Source organism: Rhinoraja longicauda, chromosome 4 (genome assembly GCF_053455715.1).
Source record: "Rhinoraja longicauda isolate Sanriku21f chromosome 4, sRhiLon1.1, whole genome shotgun sequence".
Classification (NCBI taxonomy): domain Eukaryota; kingdom Metazoa; phylum Chordata; class Chondrichthyes; order Rajiformes; family Arhynchobatidae; genus Rhinoraja; species Rhinoraja longicauda.
Genome location: NC_135956.1, coordinates 83,385,542 through 83,406,523, shown reverse-complemented (window position 1 = coordinate 83,406,523; position 20,982 = coordinate 83,385,542). Strand labels below are relative to the sequence as shown.

Here is a 20,982-nt window from a genome sequence, read left to right as displayed (position 1 = left end):
CCTTCTGAGGCAGAGAATTCCACAGATTCACAACTCTCTGACTGAAAAAGTTTTTCCTCGTCTCAGTTCTAAATGGCCTACCCCTTATTCTTAAACTGTGGCCCCTTGTTCTGGACTCCCCTAACATTGGGAACATGTTTCCTGCCTCTAACGTGTCCAACCCCTTAATAATCTTATACGTTTCGATAAGATCCCCTCTCATCCTTCTAAATTCCAGTGTAACACAGGGCGTCTCTTTCAGTAAGTAACTGGCTCTGCCCTGAATTGGTCTTGTCAGTCTGTGAGACCTGGTACCCAGGATCATTGTTAGTCAAGGCAATAGAATCCACATTCGCAGATATGCCAGTTATTTTCACCTGGATAGTAAAGTGAAAGAGTGAGTCGTGTGCCTTTTGTAAAACGCAATTGCTTTTCATTTTCGCACCCAATCTCCTTTCTTATCCTTCAGACTAAGTCTGAAGAAGGGTTCCAACTCGAAACGTCACCCATCCTTTTTATCTAGAGATGACGGACAAGCTAGATGCAGGAAAAATGTTCCCAATGTCGGGGGAGTCCAGAACCAGGGGACACAGTCTAAGAATAAAGGGGCGGCCATTTAAAACTGAGAAGAAACTTTTTCACCCAGAAAGTTGTGAATTTGTGGAATTCTCTGCCGCAGAAGGCTGTGGAGGCCAATTCACTGGATGAATTTAAAAGAGAGTTAAATAGAGCTCCAGGAGCTAGCGGAATAAAGGGATATGGGGAGAAGGCAGGCTCAGGTTACTATAAGAAAGTAACTGCAGATGCTGGTACAAATCGATTTATTCACAAAATGCTGGAGTAACTCAGCAGGTCAGGCAGCATCTCGGGAGAGAAGGATTGTTACTGATTGTAGATGATCAGCCATGATCACAATGAATGGCGATGCGGGCTCGTAGGGCCAAACGGCCTCTTCCTGCACCTATTTTTTATGTTTCTATGCTGCCTGGCCCACTGAGTTACTCCAGCACTCTGTGTCTATCCTCGCTATAAACCATCATCTGCAGTTCATTTCTAGGCTTGGATCCATGCTGCCCCAGAGCCCTCTGATCACAGCTTTCATCGCCAGCGCCAGTGTGCATCCCGAGGGAGAAGTGAACAGAAAGTAGGATGGGAAAAGGGGAAGGGGGAAAAAAATAAAAAGTAAACATGTTCCACAAGAGTTAGACGATTGAGTCCTTCACCATCCAGGTGAAAAACACCATGTTCTGATAGAGATGATAATTGAAAAAAATATCACTGGGGGGGGGGGGGGGGGGGGGTGGTCAGCAGCATACTGTATATGTACAGAAGGTTTTGGTATAAATGACGCATCTGATGAATGATAATTCCTGCTGCATTTTGTGGCACAGATCAGAATGGTTCTTGGAAGGAGCCGACTAACATATCATCGAGCTACAGCAGCAGTGGCAACTGGAGCTGGGGGGCCCCTAGTGACCAGTCAAACCCATCGACGCCATCACCACCCTTGTCGGCGGACAGCTTCAAACCTTTCCGCGCAACTGTGCAGCCAGACGACAGCATCGACGAGGCAGAATCCAGCAACCTGATGTTTGATGAACCCATTCCCAGGAAGAGAAAGGTATGTTGAAATGATCTCACCTGCTGCTCTCAGTTCTTCCTCTCACTGATCCACCTTGAGCTCAACTCTCAACAGGGCAAAGACTCTGAGCTTCTTTCTAACAGTCTGGGACCTGCTCTCTGTAGATTGGAAGCAATCGATAGTTATCGAGACACATGTTAAAATTGCTCGCAACATTCCAAATGCAGCCTTACCAGCGCCTTATGGAGCCTCAGCATTACATCCCTGTTTTTGTATACAACCCCTCTTGAAATAAATGCTAGCATTGAGTTTGCCTTAAGGAGATGCCTTAAGGAGCCTTAAGGGGTTGGAGAGGCTAGATGCGGGAAAATTGTTCCCGATGTTGGGGAAGTCCAGAACTAGGGGTCACAGATTAAGGATAAGGGGGAAGTCTTTTAGGACCGAGATGAGAAAACATTTCTTCACACAGAGAGTGGTGAGTCTGTGGAATTCTCTGCCACAGAAGGTAGTTGAGGCCAGTTCATTGGATATATTTAAGAGGGAGTTAGATGTGGCCCTTGTGGCTAAAGGGATCAGGGGGTATGGAGAGAAGGCAGGTGCAGGTTACTGAGCTGGATGATCAGCCATGATCATATTGAATGGCGGTGCAGGCTCGAAGGGCCGAATGGCCTACTCCTGCACCTATTTTCTATGTTTCTATGTTTCTTTGCTACCCATTCGACTTGCGGATTAACTTTTTGGGAATCCTGCACCAGCACTCCCAAGTCCCTTTGTACCTCCGATTTCTGGATTCTCTCCCCGTTTAGAAAATAGTCTACGCCTTTATTCCTACTACCAAAATGCTTGACTCCACACTTTGCTACACTATATTCCATCTGCCACTTGTTTCAACGAGGTCCAAAGCCCAGTGTTGACTGGAACCCAAGAGCCCCACTGCAGTGATCGCTCCCAAGACCAAAGATTTCTTCCGACACTCCAAGTGACTGACTGTCATTCCGAGCCCTGTTATATATATATATTTAGAGGTTCTCCCCACCATCGCTGGACGGGAGAGATACATTCCAACTATTCAGGTGAAAGTGTACCAACCCGTCTTGAGTTATTTCAATTTCCTGCCTGTTTTTACACCAAGTATAGATAGACCTCATCTCTCCGGTCAAGCCCAGGAAAATAAAAGGTGCAGCTGCAAATCTGTAGATCAGCCTTGGGACTTATTGCCTACTGCTGCCGAGATCCAAATAATGTTCCAATTACTTAATTAAATCCTGCTTTCTTCATCTATCCATGCAGTTCTTAAGCCTGGCTGGCTGGTAGGAAATATAATGCAGGTAGGAAATATATTGGTCTTCTGCTGGTTGACAAAATGTAATAAGTGTTGTGCACGGGGGTCGGTCTTGGTCCTCATGACTTCCTCGATCGTCACCTCCAGTAGCAAGAGGGAGAAGCACAGTCGGAAGAAGGGTCTCGACCCGAAACGTCACCCATTCCTTCTCTCCTGAGATGCTGCCTGACCTGCTGAGTTACTCCAGCATTTTGTGAATAAATACCTCCAGCTATTCCTCTGGTCATTAAGACTGAGACCATCTTCACAATTGCCTGTGCTCCTTTGCCCTTTCTCTCCTGCTTCCTCTGCCCTGGCCCTCTGGTTTCTCCCGTAATCCAGTGAGTAATTCCCCAATGGCAGGTACTAATCATTAGTTCAGTTTAGTTTATTGTCACGTGCACCGAGGTACAGTTAGAAGCTTTTGTTGCGTGCTAACCAGTCAGCGGAAAGACAATACGTGATTACAATCGAGCCATTTACAGTGTATAGATACATGATAAAGGAATAACGTTTAATGCAAGGTAAAGTCCGATCAAAGATAGTCCGAGGGTCACCAATCATCTCCTCGAAAGCACCTACCCTTGACCCCCTCAGTCAAAACGTTTCCATCTTATTTGCCCCTTATACATTAGTTTGCTTCAGATAATTTGGTAGCACAGTGGCGTGTCTGGCAGAGCTGCGGCCTCACAGCGCCAGAGACCCGGATTCGATCCTAACCTCGGGTGCTGCCTGTGTGGAGTTTGCACATTCTCTCTGTGACCACGTGGCTTTCCACCGAGTGCGCCTGTTTTTACACCAAGTATAGACCTCATCTCTCCTGTCAAGCCCAGGAAAATGAATGGGGCAGCTGCAAATCTGTAGAGCAGCCTTGGGACTTATTGCCTACTTTAGAAGGATGAGAGGGGATAAAATTATAAAAGGACTGGACAAGCTAGATGCAGGAAAAATGTTCCCAATGTTGGGCGAGTCCAGAACCAGGGGTCACAGTCTTAGAATAAAGGGGAGGTCATTTAATACTGAGGTGAGAAAAAACGTTTTCACCCAGAGAGTTGTGAATTTGTGGAATTCTCTGCCACAGAGGGCAGTGGAAGCCAAATCACTGGAAGGATTTAAGAGAGAGTTAGATGGAGCTAGTGGGGCTAGTGGAATCAAGGGATATGGGGAGAAGGCAGGCACGGGGTGTTGATTGGGGCTGATCAGCCATGATCACAATGAATGGCGGTGCTGGCTCAAAGGGCTGAATGGCCTCCTCCTGCACCTATTTTCTATGTTTCTATGCTGCCGAGATCCAAATAATGTTCCACTTACTGATTTAAAGCCTGCTATCTTCATCTCCCACATCCCAAAGTCGTGTGTGGGGTTGTTGGTTAAATAGCCTCTGTAAAATTGCATAGTGTGTTAAGGAGTGGATGCATAAATGGGATAAAATAGAATTAATAGAAACATAGAAACATAGAAAATAGGTGCAGGAGTAGGCCATTCAGCCCTTTGAGCCTGCACCGCCATTCAATATGATCATGGCTGGTCATCCAGCTCAGTAACCTGTACCTGCCTTCTCTCCATACCCCCTGATCCCTTTAGCCACAAGGGCCACATCTAACTCCCTCTTAAATATAGCCAATGAACTGGCCTCAACTACCTTCTGTGGCAGAGAATTCCACAGACTCACCACTCTCTGTGTGAAGAAATGTTTTCTCATCTCGGCCCTAAAAGACCCTTATCCTTAAACTGTGACCCCTGGTTCTGGACTTCCCCAACATCGGGAACAATCTTCCCGCATCTAGCCTCTCCAACCCCTTAAGAATTTTATATGTTTCTATAAGATCCCCCCTCAGTCTTCTAAATTCCAGCGAGTATAAGCCTAGTCTATCCAATCCATTCACAATTAGTGTGAATGGGTGGTCAATGGTAGGCATGGACTCTCAGTGGGCCAAAGGGCTTGTTTCCATGCTGCATCTCTAAAATTAAAATCTAAAACATGCGGTCGAATCCCAGAATAGCATTGTACCTAAATGCAGGATGCTTTCATTTTTATGGTCTCTTGTTTTACAGAACTCCATGAAAGTCATGTTCAAGTGTTTGTGGAAGAATTGTGGGAAGGTGCTGAGCACTGCTGTAGGGATCCAGAAACATATTCGTACCATCCACTTGGGGTAAGATGCAAGTCACAGGGAAGGAGCATAATTTTACGGGACATTTACAGCATGGAAAAGTACTTACATCATTTTTATTGAGTGAAAGGGATTAGCCAGTCCAATGTGAAAAAATATTAAATGCAGCAACTTTCTGACAGGAAGTTAGTTGTTGGCTGTAACCTTCCTTGAGACCTGCTGCCCCCCCCCCCCCCCCCCCCTTGACGAACTGTACACTGCAAGGGCCAGGAAGCGAGCGGGTAAGATCATCTCTGACCCCTCTCACCCTGGCCACAAAATCTTTGAAGCACTTCCCTCTGGAAGGCGACTCCAGACTGTCGAAGCAGCCACAGCCAGCTTTTTTTTCCACAAGTGATAGTTCTACTCAATAACCAAAGTCTGTAGTCTCTTTTTTGCTCTGGTTTATTTTCACCCACATGTTTAGACCGTAATGTTGTATCCTTATTGTTTTGATGTGGTTATGCTTAATTGTTAACTGTATGTTTGTGTTGTCATTTGTGAGCGGAGAACCAAGGCACATTCCTTGTATCTGCACATACTTGGCCAATAAACGTATACATTCATTCATTCATTCATTCATTCATTCATTCATTCATTCATTCATTCATTCCAACATTTGATGGATTACGAATACAGTTATTACAAACAAGAAGTACCTTGAAAGTCAGGGCTTCTCAGACAGACTGCAGCAGTTTTGAACAATAACACCATTTTTGGCAGGTCTCAAGGCCTTTGTCGTCTCTCCTCCTTAGTAATTTGTCCAACAAAACCCAGTGGTGACGGCCTTGGAATGTGGCGCCCACTGGAGAATGACTTGCAATATTGTATGACCCAGACATGAATCTACACAGAGCATCAAGCCCAGACAGTGTACCTGGCCGAGTGCTAAACACCTGTGCGGACCAGAGTATTAAGGAACATCTTCCCAAGTTCACAAGTTATAGGAGTAGAATCAGGCCATTCGGCCCAGCGAGTCCACTCCGCCATTCAATCATTGGCTGATCTCTGCCTCCTTAACCCAATTATCCTGCCTTCTCCCCATAACCCTTGACTCCCGTTCGAATCAAGAATTTGTCTATCTCTGCCTTAAAAATACCCACTGACTTCAAACTCTTGGTTCTGCGGTTTGAGATTGCCACCTGCAACAAAAGGATATCATATTGATGCCCCTGAAAAGCCTCGATGAATACCGTCTTTGGCTCCTCCATCTTGACCATCAATATAGGTGCACTTCATGCTTAGCCCCCTGCTCCACGCCCTTTACACCCATTACGCTGCAATCTCATATATAAACTTGCTTCTAACACCACTGCGATGATGAGTCAACAACGTACAGGAGAGAGATAGAACACCTGGTTGAATGGTGCCACAACCTCTCGCTCAACATCAACAAAACCAAGGAACAAATCGTTGACTTCAGAAAGGGGAAGTCAAGAGACCACGTGCCAGTTTTCATTGGTGGGTCGGTGGTGGGGAGTGTTAGCAGCTCCATATTCCTGGGCGTTAACATTTTGGATGACCTGACCTGGGTCCAGCACATAGATGCAACAATGAAGAAGGCACGCCAGCGCTTCTACCTTCTTAAAGGTTTAAAGAGATGCTCTTAACAAATTTCAACAGATGCACTGTGGAAAGTACCCTGACTGATTGCATTATGGTCTGGTGTGGCAATTACAACACTGTTAAAGTGCTGGAGCAGCTCACTGGCCTGACGCCAGTGTTTTCAAAAGCTCGCTGGTCCTTTGGCATTCAAAGAAATGAGAAGATTGCTGTTCATTGCACCATTCGAGGGGCCAAAGCTGAAGAAATCTTAAAGAAGAGTCTGAAGCTCCGGGAGTGTGAATTGAATTGAGGAAGAGCAACTTCTGTAACACTGGGAACTTTGGCTTTGGAATCCAGGAGCACATCGATCTGGGTATTAAATATGATCCTCGCATCGGAATGAATGGTTTGGATTTCTACATGGTCACGGGGCGACCTGGTTTCAGCATTTCTGATAAGAAGGTCAAAAGTGGACGCATTGGTTCAAAGCATAAAATTTCCAAGAAAGAATCGATGAGGTGGTTTCAACGGAAGTGTGACGACATCCTTCTTCCTGGAAAGTACTTTGAAGAGTTTGTGAAACCTGCAATAAAGACAAACTAACTAAACAAAAATTACAACACACAGAAGCACAAGGGGTTGCAAAGAGTGGTGGACTCAACCCAGTTCGTCAAGGGCACAGCCCCGCTCACCTTCAAGAAGGCGGCATCTATTATCAATCTTCCCCACGGTCCAGGGGCCATGGTCTCTTCTTACTGCCACTGTCAGGCAGGTGCTATAGAGGATTGAAGTCCCACACCATCAGGTTCAGGAACAAACCTACAACTGCCAGGTTCTTGAACTGATCTGCACGACTCTAATCCAACCTCAGCAATGGAACACTATGGACCTCCTCTGGGCACTCCCATTGACGTTTTATAATGGTGTATTTTTGCACTAACGCCTTATTTTTTGTAGTCTTTTCATTTCACTGTCTTGTAGAATGTATGTGTCATTTACGTATAATTTATGTATTTGTGTGTTGTCTGAGTCTATGTGCTTGTGATGCTGCTGCGAACAAGATTTTCATTGCACTTGTATCTCACTATCCTTGTGCATAGGACAATAAATTCCACTTGACTTAACTCGAGCAGTTTTCACATTATGAAATACTACTCCGCCATTAAAAATCAAGAATCAGCTACTTTTGAGATTAACTCATATTGACTCTAATGATATGAAATTACAACTCTTGACAAAAGGTAACTGGATCTCCTACAGTTAAGTCTTACTCTCGTTCTAATCATGTTACCATGAATTTACTGTTGACAATGTAACTTATAATATAGCCGCAAACGAGAAAGTTGCCACGTTCTGATTGTTGCTTTGTTCGCTGTAATGTGAAGCCTGATGTTCAAAGTAATGAACGAACAGAACGTGATATTCATAGCAACTGATACTGCACATCATCATGAGGCAATCCCCACTGGGATAATGAAACCTGTCCAATGATTTTGAATCCAATACTTCTCTTTCATACACCTGATTTTTTAATCCAATATTTGAATCAAATACTTCTGAGTGAAATCCTGGAAATACTCAGCAAATTAGGTGGCATCTATGGAGAGAGAGAAACGGAGACAACATTTTAGGTCGGTGATCATTCATTGGAACTGGAAGATGTTACAGAGTAATAGACTATTAACACGTGCAGATTTTGGAGGAAAGTAATGGAGGTGGGGCAGGATATGGTAGGGTAACAAGACAGTGTAGAGATTTATTCACAAAATGCTGGAGTAACTCAGCAGGTCAGGCAGCATCTCGGGAGAGAAGGAATGAGTGTAGAGATTTGATTGGAGGAGAAGAAACAGTTGTGTTTCTGCAACATAACTGATTTTTTTTTGTGTGTGAGGTGTATGAAAGAGAATTTAGAAATAATCTCCAATGTTTTGTTGGAAGGTAGGGGAAGAAAAACTTATCGAGTGAAGTTTGGACAAAACATCTCCTGGCGTGCATGCTTTCATAGTTCGGGGCATTGAGTATAAGAGTCAAGAAATCATGAAGCAGCTTTATAGGACTTTGATTAGGCCGCGTTTTGGAGTATTGCGTGCAGTTCTGGCCGCCCCATTGCAGGAAGGATGTGGGGGCTTCAGAGAGGGTGGAGAGAAGGTTCACCAGATTGATGCCTGGATTAGGAGGTATTAGCTACAGGTTGAACAGACTTGCAATGTCAAGTCAAGTCAAGTCAATTTTATTTGTATAGCACATTTAAAAACAACCCACGTTGACCAAAGTGCTGTACATCAGTTCGGGTACTAAGAAACAAACATACAATGGCACACAAACATAACAGCACATACATAAACAGTTCACAGCGCCCCCTCAGAGGGCCTCAAACGCTAGGGAGTAGAAATAGGTTTTGAGCCTGGACTTAAAGGAGTCGATGGAGGGGGCAGTTCTGATGGGGAGAGAGATGCTGTTCCACAGTCTCGGAGCTGCAACCGCTTAAGCCTAGACCGCTGGAACGCCAGAGACTACGGGAGAACAGATAGAAGTGTACAAAATTATGAGAAACATAGAAAAGGTGGGCAGTCAGAACCTTTTTCCCAGAAAAATGAAATACCATAGGCCATGGCCTTAGGTTGAGAGGAGCAATGTGTAAAGGAGACGTGCGGGCCAAGTGTGTTACACAAGAGGGTGATGAGTGCCCCGGAACATGCTTCTGGGGGTGGTGGTGGAGGAGGCAAATACTCTAGTGGTATTCAGGAGACTATGCAGGGAATGGAGGAATATGGATTATGTGCAGGTTGATTAGAGATGGTCTTGGCATCATGTTCAGCACAGACATTTTGGGCCAAAGGGCCTGTTCGTGTGCCATACTGTTCTATGTTCTTTGTTCACCACAGTGGTGACATATTGGAAGAATTTAACGGTTTATTCAGCTTATTAGAAAAGCACAGGTATTTCTTGTGGCAATGACTCAATTAGATCCCGGTGCTTTTGGTGGGGTAGAAGATACATTTTAAGATTTTGAATCGGGATTGAATCGTAAAGCATTTTCGTAATATGGGGTTTAGAAAGAAAGGTACATTACATATAACCATATAACAATTACAGCACGGAAACAGGCCCGTTCGGCCCTACCAGTCCACGCCGACCACTTTCTCTGACCTAGTCTCATCTACCTGCTCTCAGACCATAACCCTCCAATCCCCTCTCATCCATATACCTATCCAATTTACTCTTAAATAATAAAATCGAGCCTGCCTCCACCACTTCCACCGGAAGCTCATTCCATACAGCCACCACCCTCTGAGTAAAGAAGTTACCCCTCATGTTACCCCTAAACTTTTGTCCCTCAATTCTGAAGTTATGTCCCCTTGTTGGAATCTTCCCCACTCTCAAGGGGAAAAGCCTACCCACGTCAACTCTGTCCGTCCCTCTTAAAATTTTAAAAACCTCTATCAAGTCCCCCCTCAACCTTCTACGCTCCAAAGAATAAAGACCCAACCTGTTCAACCTCTCTCTGTAGCTTAAGTGCTGAAACCCAGGCAACATTCTAGTAAATCTCCTCTGTACCCTCTCCATTTTGTCGACATCCTTCCTATAATTTGGCGACCAGAACTGCACACCATACTCCAGATTCGGCCTCACCAATGCCCTGTACAATTTTAACATTACATCCCAACTTCTATATTCGATGCTCTGATTTATAAAGGCAAGCATACCAAACGCCTTCTTCACCACCCTATCCACATGAGATTCCACCTTCAGGGAACAATGCACAGTTATTCCCAGATCCCTCTGTTCCACTGCATTCCTCAATTCCCTACCATTTACCCTGTACGTCCTATTTTGATCTGTCCTACCAAAATGCAGCACCTCACACTTATCAGCATTAAACTCCATCTGCCATCTTTCAGCCCACCCTTCCAAAAGGCCCAAGTCTCTCTGTAGACTTTGAAAATCTACTTCATTATTAACTACACCACCTATCTTAGTATCATCTGCATATTTACTAATCCAATTTGCCACACCATCATCCAGATCATTAATGTAAATGACAAACAACAGTGGACCCAACACAGATCCTTGGGGTACTCCACTAGACACTGGCCTCCAACAGTTGTCAACCATTACCCTCTGGTATCTCCCATTCAGCCATTGTTGAATCCATCTTGCAACCTCACTATTAATACCCAACGATTTAACCTTCTTAATCAACCTTCCATGTGGAACCTTGTCAAATGCCTTACTGAAGTCCATATAGACAACATCCACAGCCTTGCCCTTATCAATTTCCCTGGTAACCTCCTCAAAAAATTCAAGAAGATTAGTCAAACATGACCTTCCAGGCACAAATCCATGTTGACTGTTTCTAATCAGGCCTTGTTTATTCATATGATTATATATATTGTCCCTAAGTATCTTTTCCATTAATTTTCCCACCACAGACGTCAAACTAACAGGTCTATAATTGCTAGGTTTACTTTTAGAACCTTTTTTAAACATAGTGGCATTTATTTCCAAAATGCTGAAGTAACTCAGCAGGTCAGGCAGCATCTCAGGAGAGAAGGAATGGGTGACGTTTCGGGTCGAGACCCTTCTTCAGACATAGTGGCAATTCAGAGAGAACAGAGATGTTGCAGCTTAAGGGCCTGTCCCACTTAGGCGATTTTTTAGGCAACTGCTGGCGATTGTCAAAGTCGTAGTAGATCGCCAAAATTTTCTTTTACCTTACAACAATGACCACGACAATGCCGAGTCATGTCGAGATTACACCGTCTTTGGAAACATCGCAAAATTCCCACGCTGTCAATGCTTCTCCAGCGTCCTAATTTTCGCTGAAATCACTGATAAGTCGGTAATTACTTGAGAGTTTTGAAATAACATCTTGCCCGGGTTACTTGAAAACCAAGCTTCACGGTAACAAGGCATAAACTGGAAAGAAATTTAATTTTAAAAGTGGTTAAATGGATTTTCGTGCGAAGTGTGGGCATTCTTTGAAAATGTAAGGGAGATGCATATCTGGTTTCTGGATTGCATATCTGGGTTGGGAGCCTACTTTAAATGTAATCGCTGATGGCCATAAACATCGCGAAAATTCCCATGGTTACCTGACCATCAAACTGTCGCCTCCAATCTACCTGTCAAATGTCCTGACGGTAAATAAATTGGTTAAACACAAGTATTTTATGGTATCTTCAAATTACTTTACTTAATTTAATATTACGTGCTTCTAAATGCATCTGAGAGAACCTAGCAAACCTGGGGACAGCATGAGACAGCGCCCGCAATAAGCAACGATACCTGACGACAAGCCAGTTGTCGTCGAGAAATTTCATACCGGTTGATTTCTCAGCGACGCGCCGAGATCTACTATGATTCTTTGAAGACTCATCACGATCATGCCCGCGACACCCCGGTGAACTGTCGGCAACAGCCTAGTCGCCTTAAAATCGCCTAAGTGGGACAGGCCCTTTAGTTTCATGAGGTGTGGAATAACAAAGCCTAGCTATTTAAAATACAATGAGTTGTTCCTTACTTACAGAAATTAGAGTGGCTTTCTTACAACAGGAGCCTTTATCATTCCTGAGATTTTTCATAAAAATGAACAAGATTAGACAGTTTTGTCAGGGAACTAATTTTCCATGCCCAAGTGTATTTAAGTTACCATAACAATTTTTGTCTGTTCCCTATCGCATTCAGTCTATTCTCTCCATTCCTCCCTCCTTCTGAAATTTCAACCTGTTTGTTTTTGCCTTGACCTGAAAAGTTGTCTTATTTTTGTCTCGCTGTGGATGTCATCTGACCTGCTGGGTTCTTCGGCCATTTTATAATTTTTGTTACAGATTCGCAGCATCTGCAGTTTTTTGTTCCTCACGCGACCTCATCAAAGTAAACAGACCTGCATTTGCCTTTCCCGCAGTTGGCTGACCAGCAATCATTTTCATGGGAGGAAATATCATCTATTCATGTGTTGTTGACCCATTATGTTAAATTAGGTTTGCATTCAAGAGAGAGCTAGATAGAGCTCTTAAGGATAGCAGCGTCAGGGGGTATGGGGAGAAGGCAGGAACTGGGTACTGATTGAAAATGATCAGCCATGATCACATTGAATGGCGGTGCTGGCCCGAAGGGCCGAATGGCCTCCTCCTGCACCTATTGTCTATTGTCTCTTACCTCGACAAATTTTGAATCCAGCTAAGATGAAAAAGGAAATCCTATTTTTTTCTTTGCAGCCCCGATAATAGAAAAGTTCTAATTATTGCCTGAATTAATTTCCTGTTATTAACTGGTGCAATTAGTTAATGTCAGGAAATGTGGCTTTGTTGTTGGAAAGGATGCCTTCATTGTTTGAGCAAAGCAAGCCAAGCTTTATGTAGCATTGAAAAGGGAATGTGCTTCTGATCTGTGCAATTTATGTTGAACTTAGCTTCCGTTCAGTGCTGGATGCTAAGTGGTGTTTATTTTCTCCCAACAGCCGCAACGTAGATTCAGATTGCAGTGACGGTGAAGAGGACTTCTATTACCAGGAGATTAAACTGAACACTGATTCCGTAGCGGAGGGTATAGGGAGCCTTTCCGCAGTGTCACCATCAGTGGCGTCTCCACCTGCGCTCTCCAGCCTGGACTCAGGACGACCTGAAACCACTGTCACAAGAACCGAGACCAAAACTACAACTCCTCTGAGTCGGTCCGCCCCGACCCGCCTCTATCTGGTCCACACTGACCACGCTTATCAGGTTAAAAAGTCGCAGCCTGAATGGTTTGCATCATTTTCAGAGGTTCTAATGTTTTATGATGTGCCTCTTTTAGATGAAGGGTAAAATTAAGTTGAAACCATAGGCACCCCTGAATGACAGTGTGCTGTTGACAGTTTCATAGATGAGCAAAGGAACTTCCTCTTTCGTCTGATTAATATTTATTGTGCAGTCAGAATGACTGAAAAAAATATGGTCATTATAACTTTAATATTTTTCCAAACTAACTTGTGCAGAATTTTGCTACAGTATTTTCCTTGTTAATGGCTACATTTCAAAATGTATATACCTACCATGTACCTTCCATTTACCCACCACCCTTCGTGTAAACCCCCCCTCAGATTTCTATTAAATCTTTCCCCCCCTCACTTTGAAAACGTATGTCCTCTGGTTATTGATTCCCATACTCTGGGTAAAACACTCTGTGCATTTACCCTAACTATTACTCATGATCTTATACATCTCTATAAGAACATCCCTCATCCTCTGCGCTCTAAGGAATAAAGTCCTAGCCTGCTCAACCTTTCCCAATAGCTCAGGCCCTTGAGTCCTGGTAACATCCTTGTAAATCTTATTGAAACATATAAGATAATTAGGGGATTGGACACATTAGAGGCAGGAAACATGTTCCCAATGTTGGGGGAGTCCAGAACAAGGGGCCACTGTTTAAGAATAAGGGGTAGGCCATTTAGAACGGAGATGAGGAAGAACTTTTTCAGTCAGAAAGTGTTGAAGGTGTGGAATTCTCTGCCTCAGAAGGCAGTGGAGGCCAGTTCGTTGGATGCTTTCAAGAGAGAGCTGGATAGAGCTCTTAAGGATAGCGGAGTGAGGGGGTATGGGGAGAAGGCAGGAACGGGGTACTGATTGAGAGTGATCAGCCATGATCGCATTGAATGGCGGTGCTGGCTCGAAGGGCTGAATGGCCTACTCCTGCACCTATTGTCTATTGTCTATTGTCTATTGTAAACCTTCTCTGCACCCTTTCCAGCTTAACAACAGAGAAACTAAAACTGAACACAATACTCTAAATGTGACCTCGCCAATGTCTTGTACCACTGTAACATGCCTCCCAACCTCTGTACTTACGATGTATTGTGGACCCAAAAGCAAAATTTTACATTCTAAAAATTCCTTTTAATGAAAGCTCTTTCATAGAAATTCCGTTACAGGACATAAATAAGTGTTGAGTGAGCTACAAAATAGAATTCTCAGGCAACCGAGTTAAAAAGCAGGACCCCATGTAATGTGTTATTGCAATGTGTAAATATTAATGCTCATCATAATTTGCAATGCATGATCTTTTTCTACCAATTCAGATAGAGTGTACTTGCACAGTGACGTTTCACATACTTGAGCAATGCCATCTCCTTACATGAACATTTTTTTTGCACCAGGCCACAGCACCGGTCAATATTCCTGGATCAAAGTTCACGCCAACCAGCAATGGATTCAGCATCTCCTGGCAATCTCCACCAGTCACCTTCACGGGCATCCCAGTAAGTATGAGGAGCTCAAAACTTGACCAACAACTAAGGCTTCCAGGCAGTGAGGTTTTGGGGCAGCTGGAAACATCAAGATGTTGGGTAAAATGCAATCATTTTTCAATGCACTCTATGTGTTTTTCAATCAAAATAGTACAATGGTCAGAGATGTTATCTTATTGATCTAATTTGTGTAGGAAGTTATTGAATCATTGAATTTTCCCAGTCCACAGTCGTCTTCTTCTTGTGTAAGACGTGCACAGCCTAAAGTTGTAGGTCAAGGGTAGACATCCAGGCCAGGACACCATCAGTTGCTGGGTGGATGGCCTTGATACCAGCAGGGAAAAGCCTCAGTGAGCAGTCATTCACGATGTGTGGGATGGTCTGGTCTGGATATCCGCAGTCGCAAGCAGGGCTGTCTGTCTGCCATTCCCCACTTGTGCAGGTGATGGGCTGTTCTTGCGTGGAGGGTGTGGATCCCGTTCAGGGTTAGCCGTTGCTTGCGATGGAGGTCAAATCCCGGTGGTTTCACTGTGGGGTCTGTGATGATCTCTCCGTTGCTGGTGTTGGCATCTGTTCCAGGCTCTGCGCCACTCAGTCTTGGGGTCAAAGTCTTCCAGGGATTTGGCTGAAGGCCAGAAGGGCTTGGGGGACTTCAGGCGCATGTTGGGCAGTCTACAGTAAAGGTTCTTCTTCTTGCGTTTGAGGCAGCAGAAGTTATGAAGCTGCTTTTGCTGTCTCTGTTTGTTGTCGTTCGCATGACTGAGTTCAGCTGGGGGGGGTCGACAACAAGGGGCACATTAGGTGCAGAGTTCTATTTATCTGCTGCACTGTTTTGAATGCAATCAGTACACAATTTAGTGTATTTGGCCACTGCATTTAATTGTGTTCGTAAAATTCATTTTGCAGCTTTGATTGCAGTGTATGACAAATTAATGAGTAGTTAATATCCTTTGGAATGGAAGAATGAATGTAATTAACAGTGTTAAAAGGGGCTAATTGCATTAAGAGAGTGAGGTCCTCTTTGTTAAAGGAATTGAAATTGTAACTTACCTTTTCATAAAATGCACTAAGTAAATCAGTTTGCCCCAGTACGCCTCATTCAGTTATTAGTAACTTTTTCGACAATATTGGGAATTCATGCTAATGTTCTTAAACCTGTTGTAGCTCACATGATTTCAGGGTCACTTAGCTGAATACTGTCAGCAAATAGAAACATAGAAAATAGGTGCAGGAGTAGGCCATTCGGCCCTTCGAGCATGCACCGCCATTCAATATGATCATGGCTGATCATCCAACTCAGTATCCCGTACCTGCCTTCTCTCCATACCCCCTGATCCCTTTAGCCACAAGGGCCACATCTAACTCCCTCTTAAATATAGCCAATGAACTGGCCACAACTACCTTTTGTGGCAGAGAATTCCACAGATTCACCACGCTCTGTGTGAAAAAAAACGTTCTCATCTCGGTCCTAAAAGACTTCCCCCTTATCCTTAAACTGTGACCCCTTGTTCTGGACTTCCCCAACATCGGGAACAATCTTCCTGCAACTAGCCTGTCCAACCCCTTAAGAATTTTGTAAGTTTCTATAAGATCCCCCCTCAATCTTCTAAATTCCAGCGAGTTCAAGCCGAGTACAAGTACAAATGATTGGCCAGAAGGTCTCACTGCAAGGCAAAGTGTTAACTTTTTATGAGCAAAGGATGCTCCAAAAGCAACTTGCTTCACATTTTGAAGTAGCTCATGTCCTTGTTGGGTTAATTGTATGAGTTGCAGTGGACACTAGTTTCATTTAAAATATGACTGATCCATGTCGGAGGTAGCCATGGATTAAATTTGTTTTGATTGGAAATGTGCTGCCGCTTCCAAGGTGAAGTGCATCGGCGACCGCCGGGGGAGAAGGAGGAGGAGGTGGCGATGAGGCGAGGTTGCAAGAGAGGGGGAAGAGGCTAAGTTGCCAGAACAATGGGAGGGGGAGCTGGGGGCGGTGGTCGAGCCGGGAGCGGACAAAGCCCGTGCCGACACCAAGAAGCAGCAGTTGGAGTGGGGGGGGGGGGGGGGGGGGGAGGACAAGTGGACTGAACGACGGAAAAAGAAGGAGACGGTGATGCTCGAGCGGAGAGTGGAAAAGCAATGGCCAACAGGGAGCAGGGGTAGGTGGGAAGGCAGGAAGCCCCACGTTGGCCAAGCACGTCCTGTCAGTGGCAGCGGCCCGAGGGGCTACAACATGAGCCGCAACTACAGCCGTGTCTCCAAGCCATGCGGTGGGTGAAGAAGGGCTCGCTGTTGCACCTTGCGAGTCGGGGGGGTGGCATCCGTAGGAGAGACGGTGCGAGCAGAGAGGTGCTTCAGCTGGTCGGTCTACTACATGCGTTATCAGTTTCAGTTTTAGTTTATTGTCACGCGTACCGAGGTACCGTGAAATGCTTTTGTTGCGTGCTCACCGGTCATCAGAAGGACAATACATGATTACAGTCGAGCTATTCACAGTGTACAGATACTGGGAATGACGTTTAGTGCAAGGTAAATCCAGCAGTCCAATCAAGGATGGTCAAGGATCAAGAATCAAGGGTCCGTTAATACGAGGGTTTACAATAGACAATAGACAATAGGTGCAGGAGTAGGCCATTCAACCCTTCGAGCCAGCACCGCCATTCATTGCGATCATGGCTGATCACTCTCAATCAGTACCCCGTTCCTGCCTTCTCCCCATACCCCCTCACTCCGCTATCCTTAAGAGCTCTATCCAGCTCTCTCTTGAAAGCATCCAACGAACTGGCCTCCACTGCCTTCTGAGGCAGAGAATTCCACACCTTCACCACTCTCTGACTGAAAAAGTTCTTCCTCATCTCCGTTCTAAATGGCCTACCCCTTATTCTTAAGCTGTGGCCCCCTGTTCTGGACTCCCCCAACATTGGGAACATGTTTCCTGCCTCTAATGTGTCCAATCCCCTAATTATCTTATATGTTTCAATAAGATCCCCCCTCATCCTTCTAAATTCCAGTGTATACAAGCTGTACCTTCTTCCCGATAGCAGAAGTAAAATGAGAGAGTATGGCCAGGATGGTGAGGGTCCTTGATGATGCTGGGCTGCCATTTTGAGGTAGAGCCTCCTATAGTTCCCTTTGATGGTGGGGAGGTCGGAATACACCAGTTTTGAGAAACTCTGTCATTTTTGGGCATTGGAGTTGCTGAGCCATGCTCTCTGCATGTAGAAGTTCAAGAGAGTATTCATTGACATACTGAATCTTCTGATACTTCGATAGAAGTGTAGATCGGCTTTCTTTCTGATGGCATCAATGTGCTGGTCCAGGCAGGGGCACAGTGCTGCCGGAGCTCCGGCACCTCTGTAAAACAAAAAGCCAAAATAAACAGCGGGGAATTTTAACTAGTGGGGAATTTAACAGCAGCCGCTCCGGCACCAGTGACAGCTCCGGCGCCTGAAAAACCAGCACTGCAACACTGTGTCCAGGACAGAACTTCTGAGATATGCACATCCTGGAACTTGAAATTGTTGACTCTCTCCACCACCAACCCGTCAATGAAGATAGGTTTGTGGATCCTCAACTTTCCTCTTCTTCCAAAGTCAACATTCAGCTCCTTGGTTTTTATTGACGTTGAGAGCAAGGTTGTTGTTCTGGTAGCATTCAATCAGACGATCGATATCCCTCCTACTCTCTTGTCATTATCCATAATTTATCCAACAATGGTGGTATCGTCGGCGAATTTAACCTATCTGCCCGTTAGTCAAGGAACTATATACCTGCACTACTAGATCCCTCTGTTCTACAACACTCCCCAGGACTCTCTTTCATTGTGAAGCTCCTGCTCGGGTTTGACTTCCCAAAAAGCCACACCTCGCACTTATCTGCATTAAACTCCTTTCACTAAACTTACTGTCTACGATACCACCCAGTTTAGTGTCATCTAAAAACTTACTAGTCATGCCTTTACATTCTCATCCAAATCGCTAAAATGCCATTGATTTTTATCTCAATGCTTGTGAGGAACACAGGGAGGACGACCATCAATATCATGGAAAATAGCAGTGGTGGTGTGAATGATTTACAATAACTATGAACATAACCCTTCCAGGAATAGTTTGAAAAGCACTTTGAAAAGCTGTCATTGATCTGCAAAAGCATTTTACAACGTCGTATAATAATGACTTACAATGTCCTGAAAATGAGTTAATTCAGTACTTGTGGCAATTTTGGTTGAGCTGTTGTGGATTTCAATGATTTTTATGAAAAATATATAGTGCACAGTACATTCATATTCAGTCCTTTTACCAAGTTCAGATGGAGACACTTGATATAGTGCAGATGCTCTGCAGAAAGCATGGTTATTGGTACGAGCACTGTGATTTACAGTAATTGTTCTCGTCTCATTGAATTATCATATTTTGCCCATTAGAGCATACTAATGAGAATATTTGTCAGCTCCGCGAATTACGATATGTACAATGAACAACTTTGTTACAAGTCAGCGCTGAGCTCTAGTATTGTACTTCAATCCCCCTTGGCAAAATTGAACTGAATCAAGAGCTCATTATGTATTCTCCAGATACTGGGTTTCTAATGAGTGCGGCTTCATAGTTAAATGTTGGTTGCTATTGTACACAAAACCCATGTTTTGCTTCTTTTCATTAGAATAATTTGAATGAATCTTAAGCTTTATTGGCCAAAGGAACATTTATATGAATTAGAATTATGTCCTTTTGTCAACAGCTAGTCAGTATTTGTTTCTCAAATGATCTTTAAATCATGAGGCATAAGATAGGAAAGCCTTCATCTGTATGAAGGGCTTTCACAAAACGTTTTTTCAATAGTCTTCTTCTTAGTCAGGTTTATGGATGACTTGCTTCCATTCCAGTTTTGTGGCTTCTTAGGTTACCGATGAGTCCAATATGGGGGAGCTCAGATTCTTCACACAGAGGGCAGGAGGTGGATGTCAGGGCAGCAGGTGGATAGTCCGTTAAGTGACTCACTCCTTCCTGTGTTTACACAATGCCTCGAGTGTGCTTCTGATGCATGGGCTCTCAATACCATTCCTAATTCCCCTTGTCCATTTTCAGTGCTCATGGGTTAGGGATTCTCAGGAGTTAATTACACATTCGGAAAATACCAGGTGGACAAGGGAAAAGACTAATGGATGTGGTCAAAGCTTCCTTGAAGAAGTCCCCTCACCCCATTGTCAGTGCTTTCACTGACATATAAGATAGGATATGGAGCGACAGATCTTTCACTCCAAATCTGCAAGGCCTGAAGCTAATCCACCAGTTGTCACCATGTATCAGCTACACATTTGTAGAGAGGTCACACTGAATGTAATGGTCCATATTGCAGCATTCTGACTGGCTTGCAACCCCATGTGCTGGTTTGTACAGACTCTGGGTCACACCTCATGGGGGTTCACATTTCTCATTAACCTAAATGCGGGGTCAAGCGGAGCACCGATTTCACGTTCAGCCAAATGTAAACGTTCCCTGTGGGCTGAGCTCACTGCTTCATTACCAGACCTGAGATCCAGCTTCACGAGCTTCAGAGTTGACTTGCTCTGGTGATGTTATAGGAATAACTGGCCATTTCATTCCGGCCTGCTGTCATTTCGAACCAGCTTCACTATCTGCGACACCACCTGCTTTAGTGTTATCTGCAAACTTACTGACCGTGCCTTGTAAATTCTCACGCAGATCACTGATATAAACCATAAACAAATATGGGCCAGTACAATCCCTGAGGCACACCACTCATCACAGACCTCCAATCCGAAAAACACCCTTCCACCACCACCCTCTGCTTTCTTCCATGAAGCCAATTCTGTATCAGGTTTGCTGGCTCTTCCTGGGTCCCATGCGACCTAACCTTCTGGGGTAGCCTACCATGCAGAACCTGGCGCCTCTTCAAAAAAAGGAATCAAATTCGTAAGACAGGATCTCCCATATAGAAAACCATACTATCACTAATCAGCCCCTGTCTATCCAAATGCATAAATATCTTATCTCTCAGAATCTTCTTCCGTAACACACCGACCACAGATGTTAGACTTACTGGTCTATAGTTCCCAGGCTTTTCTTTGCAACCTTTCATAGATAGAGGCACAACATTTGCCACCCTCCAATCATCTGGCATCTCACCTGTGTCTAACGATGATTCATGTGTCTCATCCAGGATT

General features: G+C 44.4%; 1 protein-coding gene across 1 annotated transcript in view; it reads left to right on the top strand.

Moving 5' to 3' along the window:
* znf704 (zinc finger protein 704) overlaps positions 1 to 20,982 on the top strand; it is a 161,405-nt gene that overhangs the window by 128,321 nt on the left and 12,102 nt on the right. The window contains exons 4-7 of the mRNA XM_078398206.1: positions 1,371 to 1,600; positions 4,938 to 5,038; positions 13,044 to 13,305; positions 14,718 to 14,819. Coding sequence (XP_078254332.1) covers positions 1,371 to 1,600; positions 4,938 to 5,038; positions 13,044 to 13,305; positions 14,718 to 14,819 — 695 coding nt within the window. The remainder of the gene's footprint in view (positions 1 to 1,370; positions 1,601 to 4,937; positions 5,039 to 13,043; positions 13,306 to 14,717; positions 14,820 to 20,982) is intronic.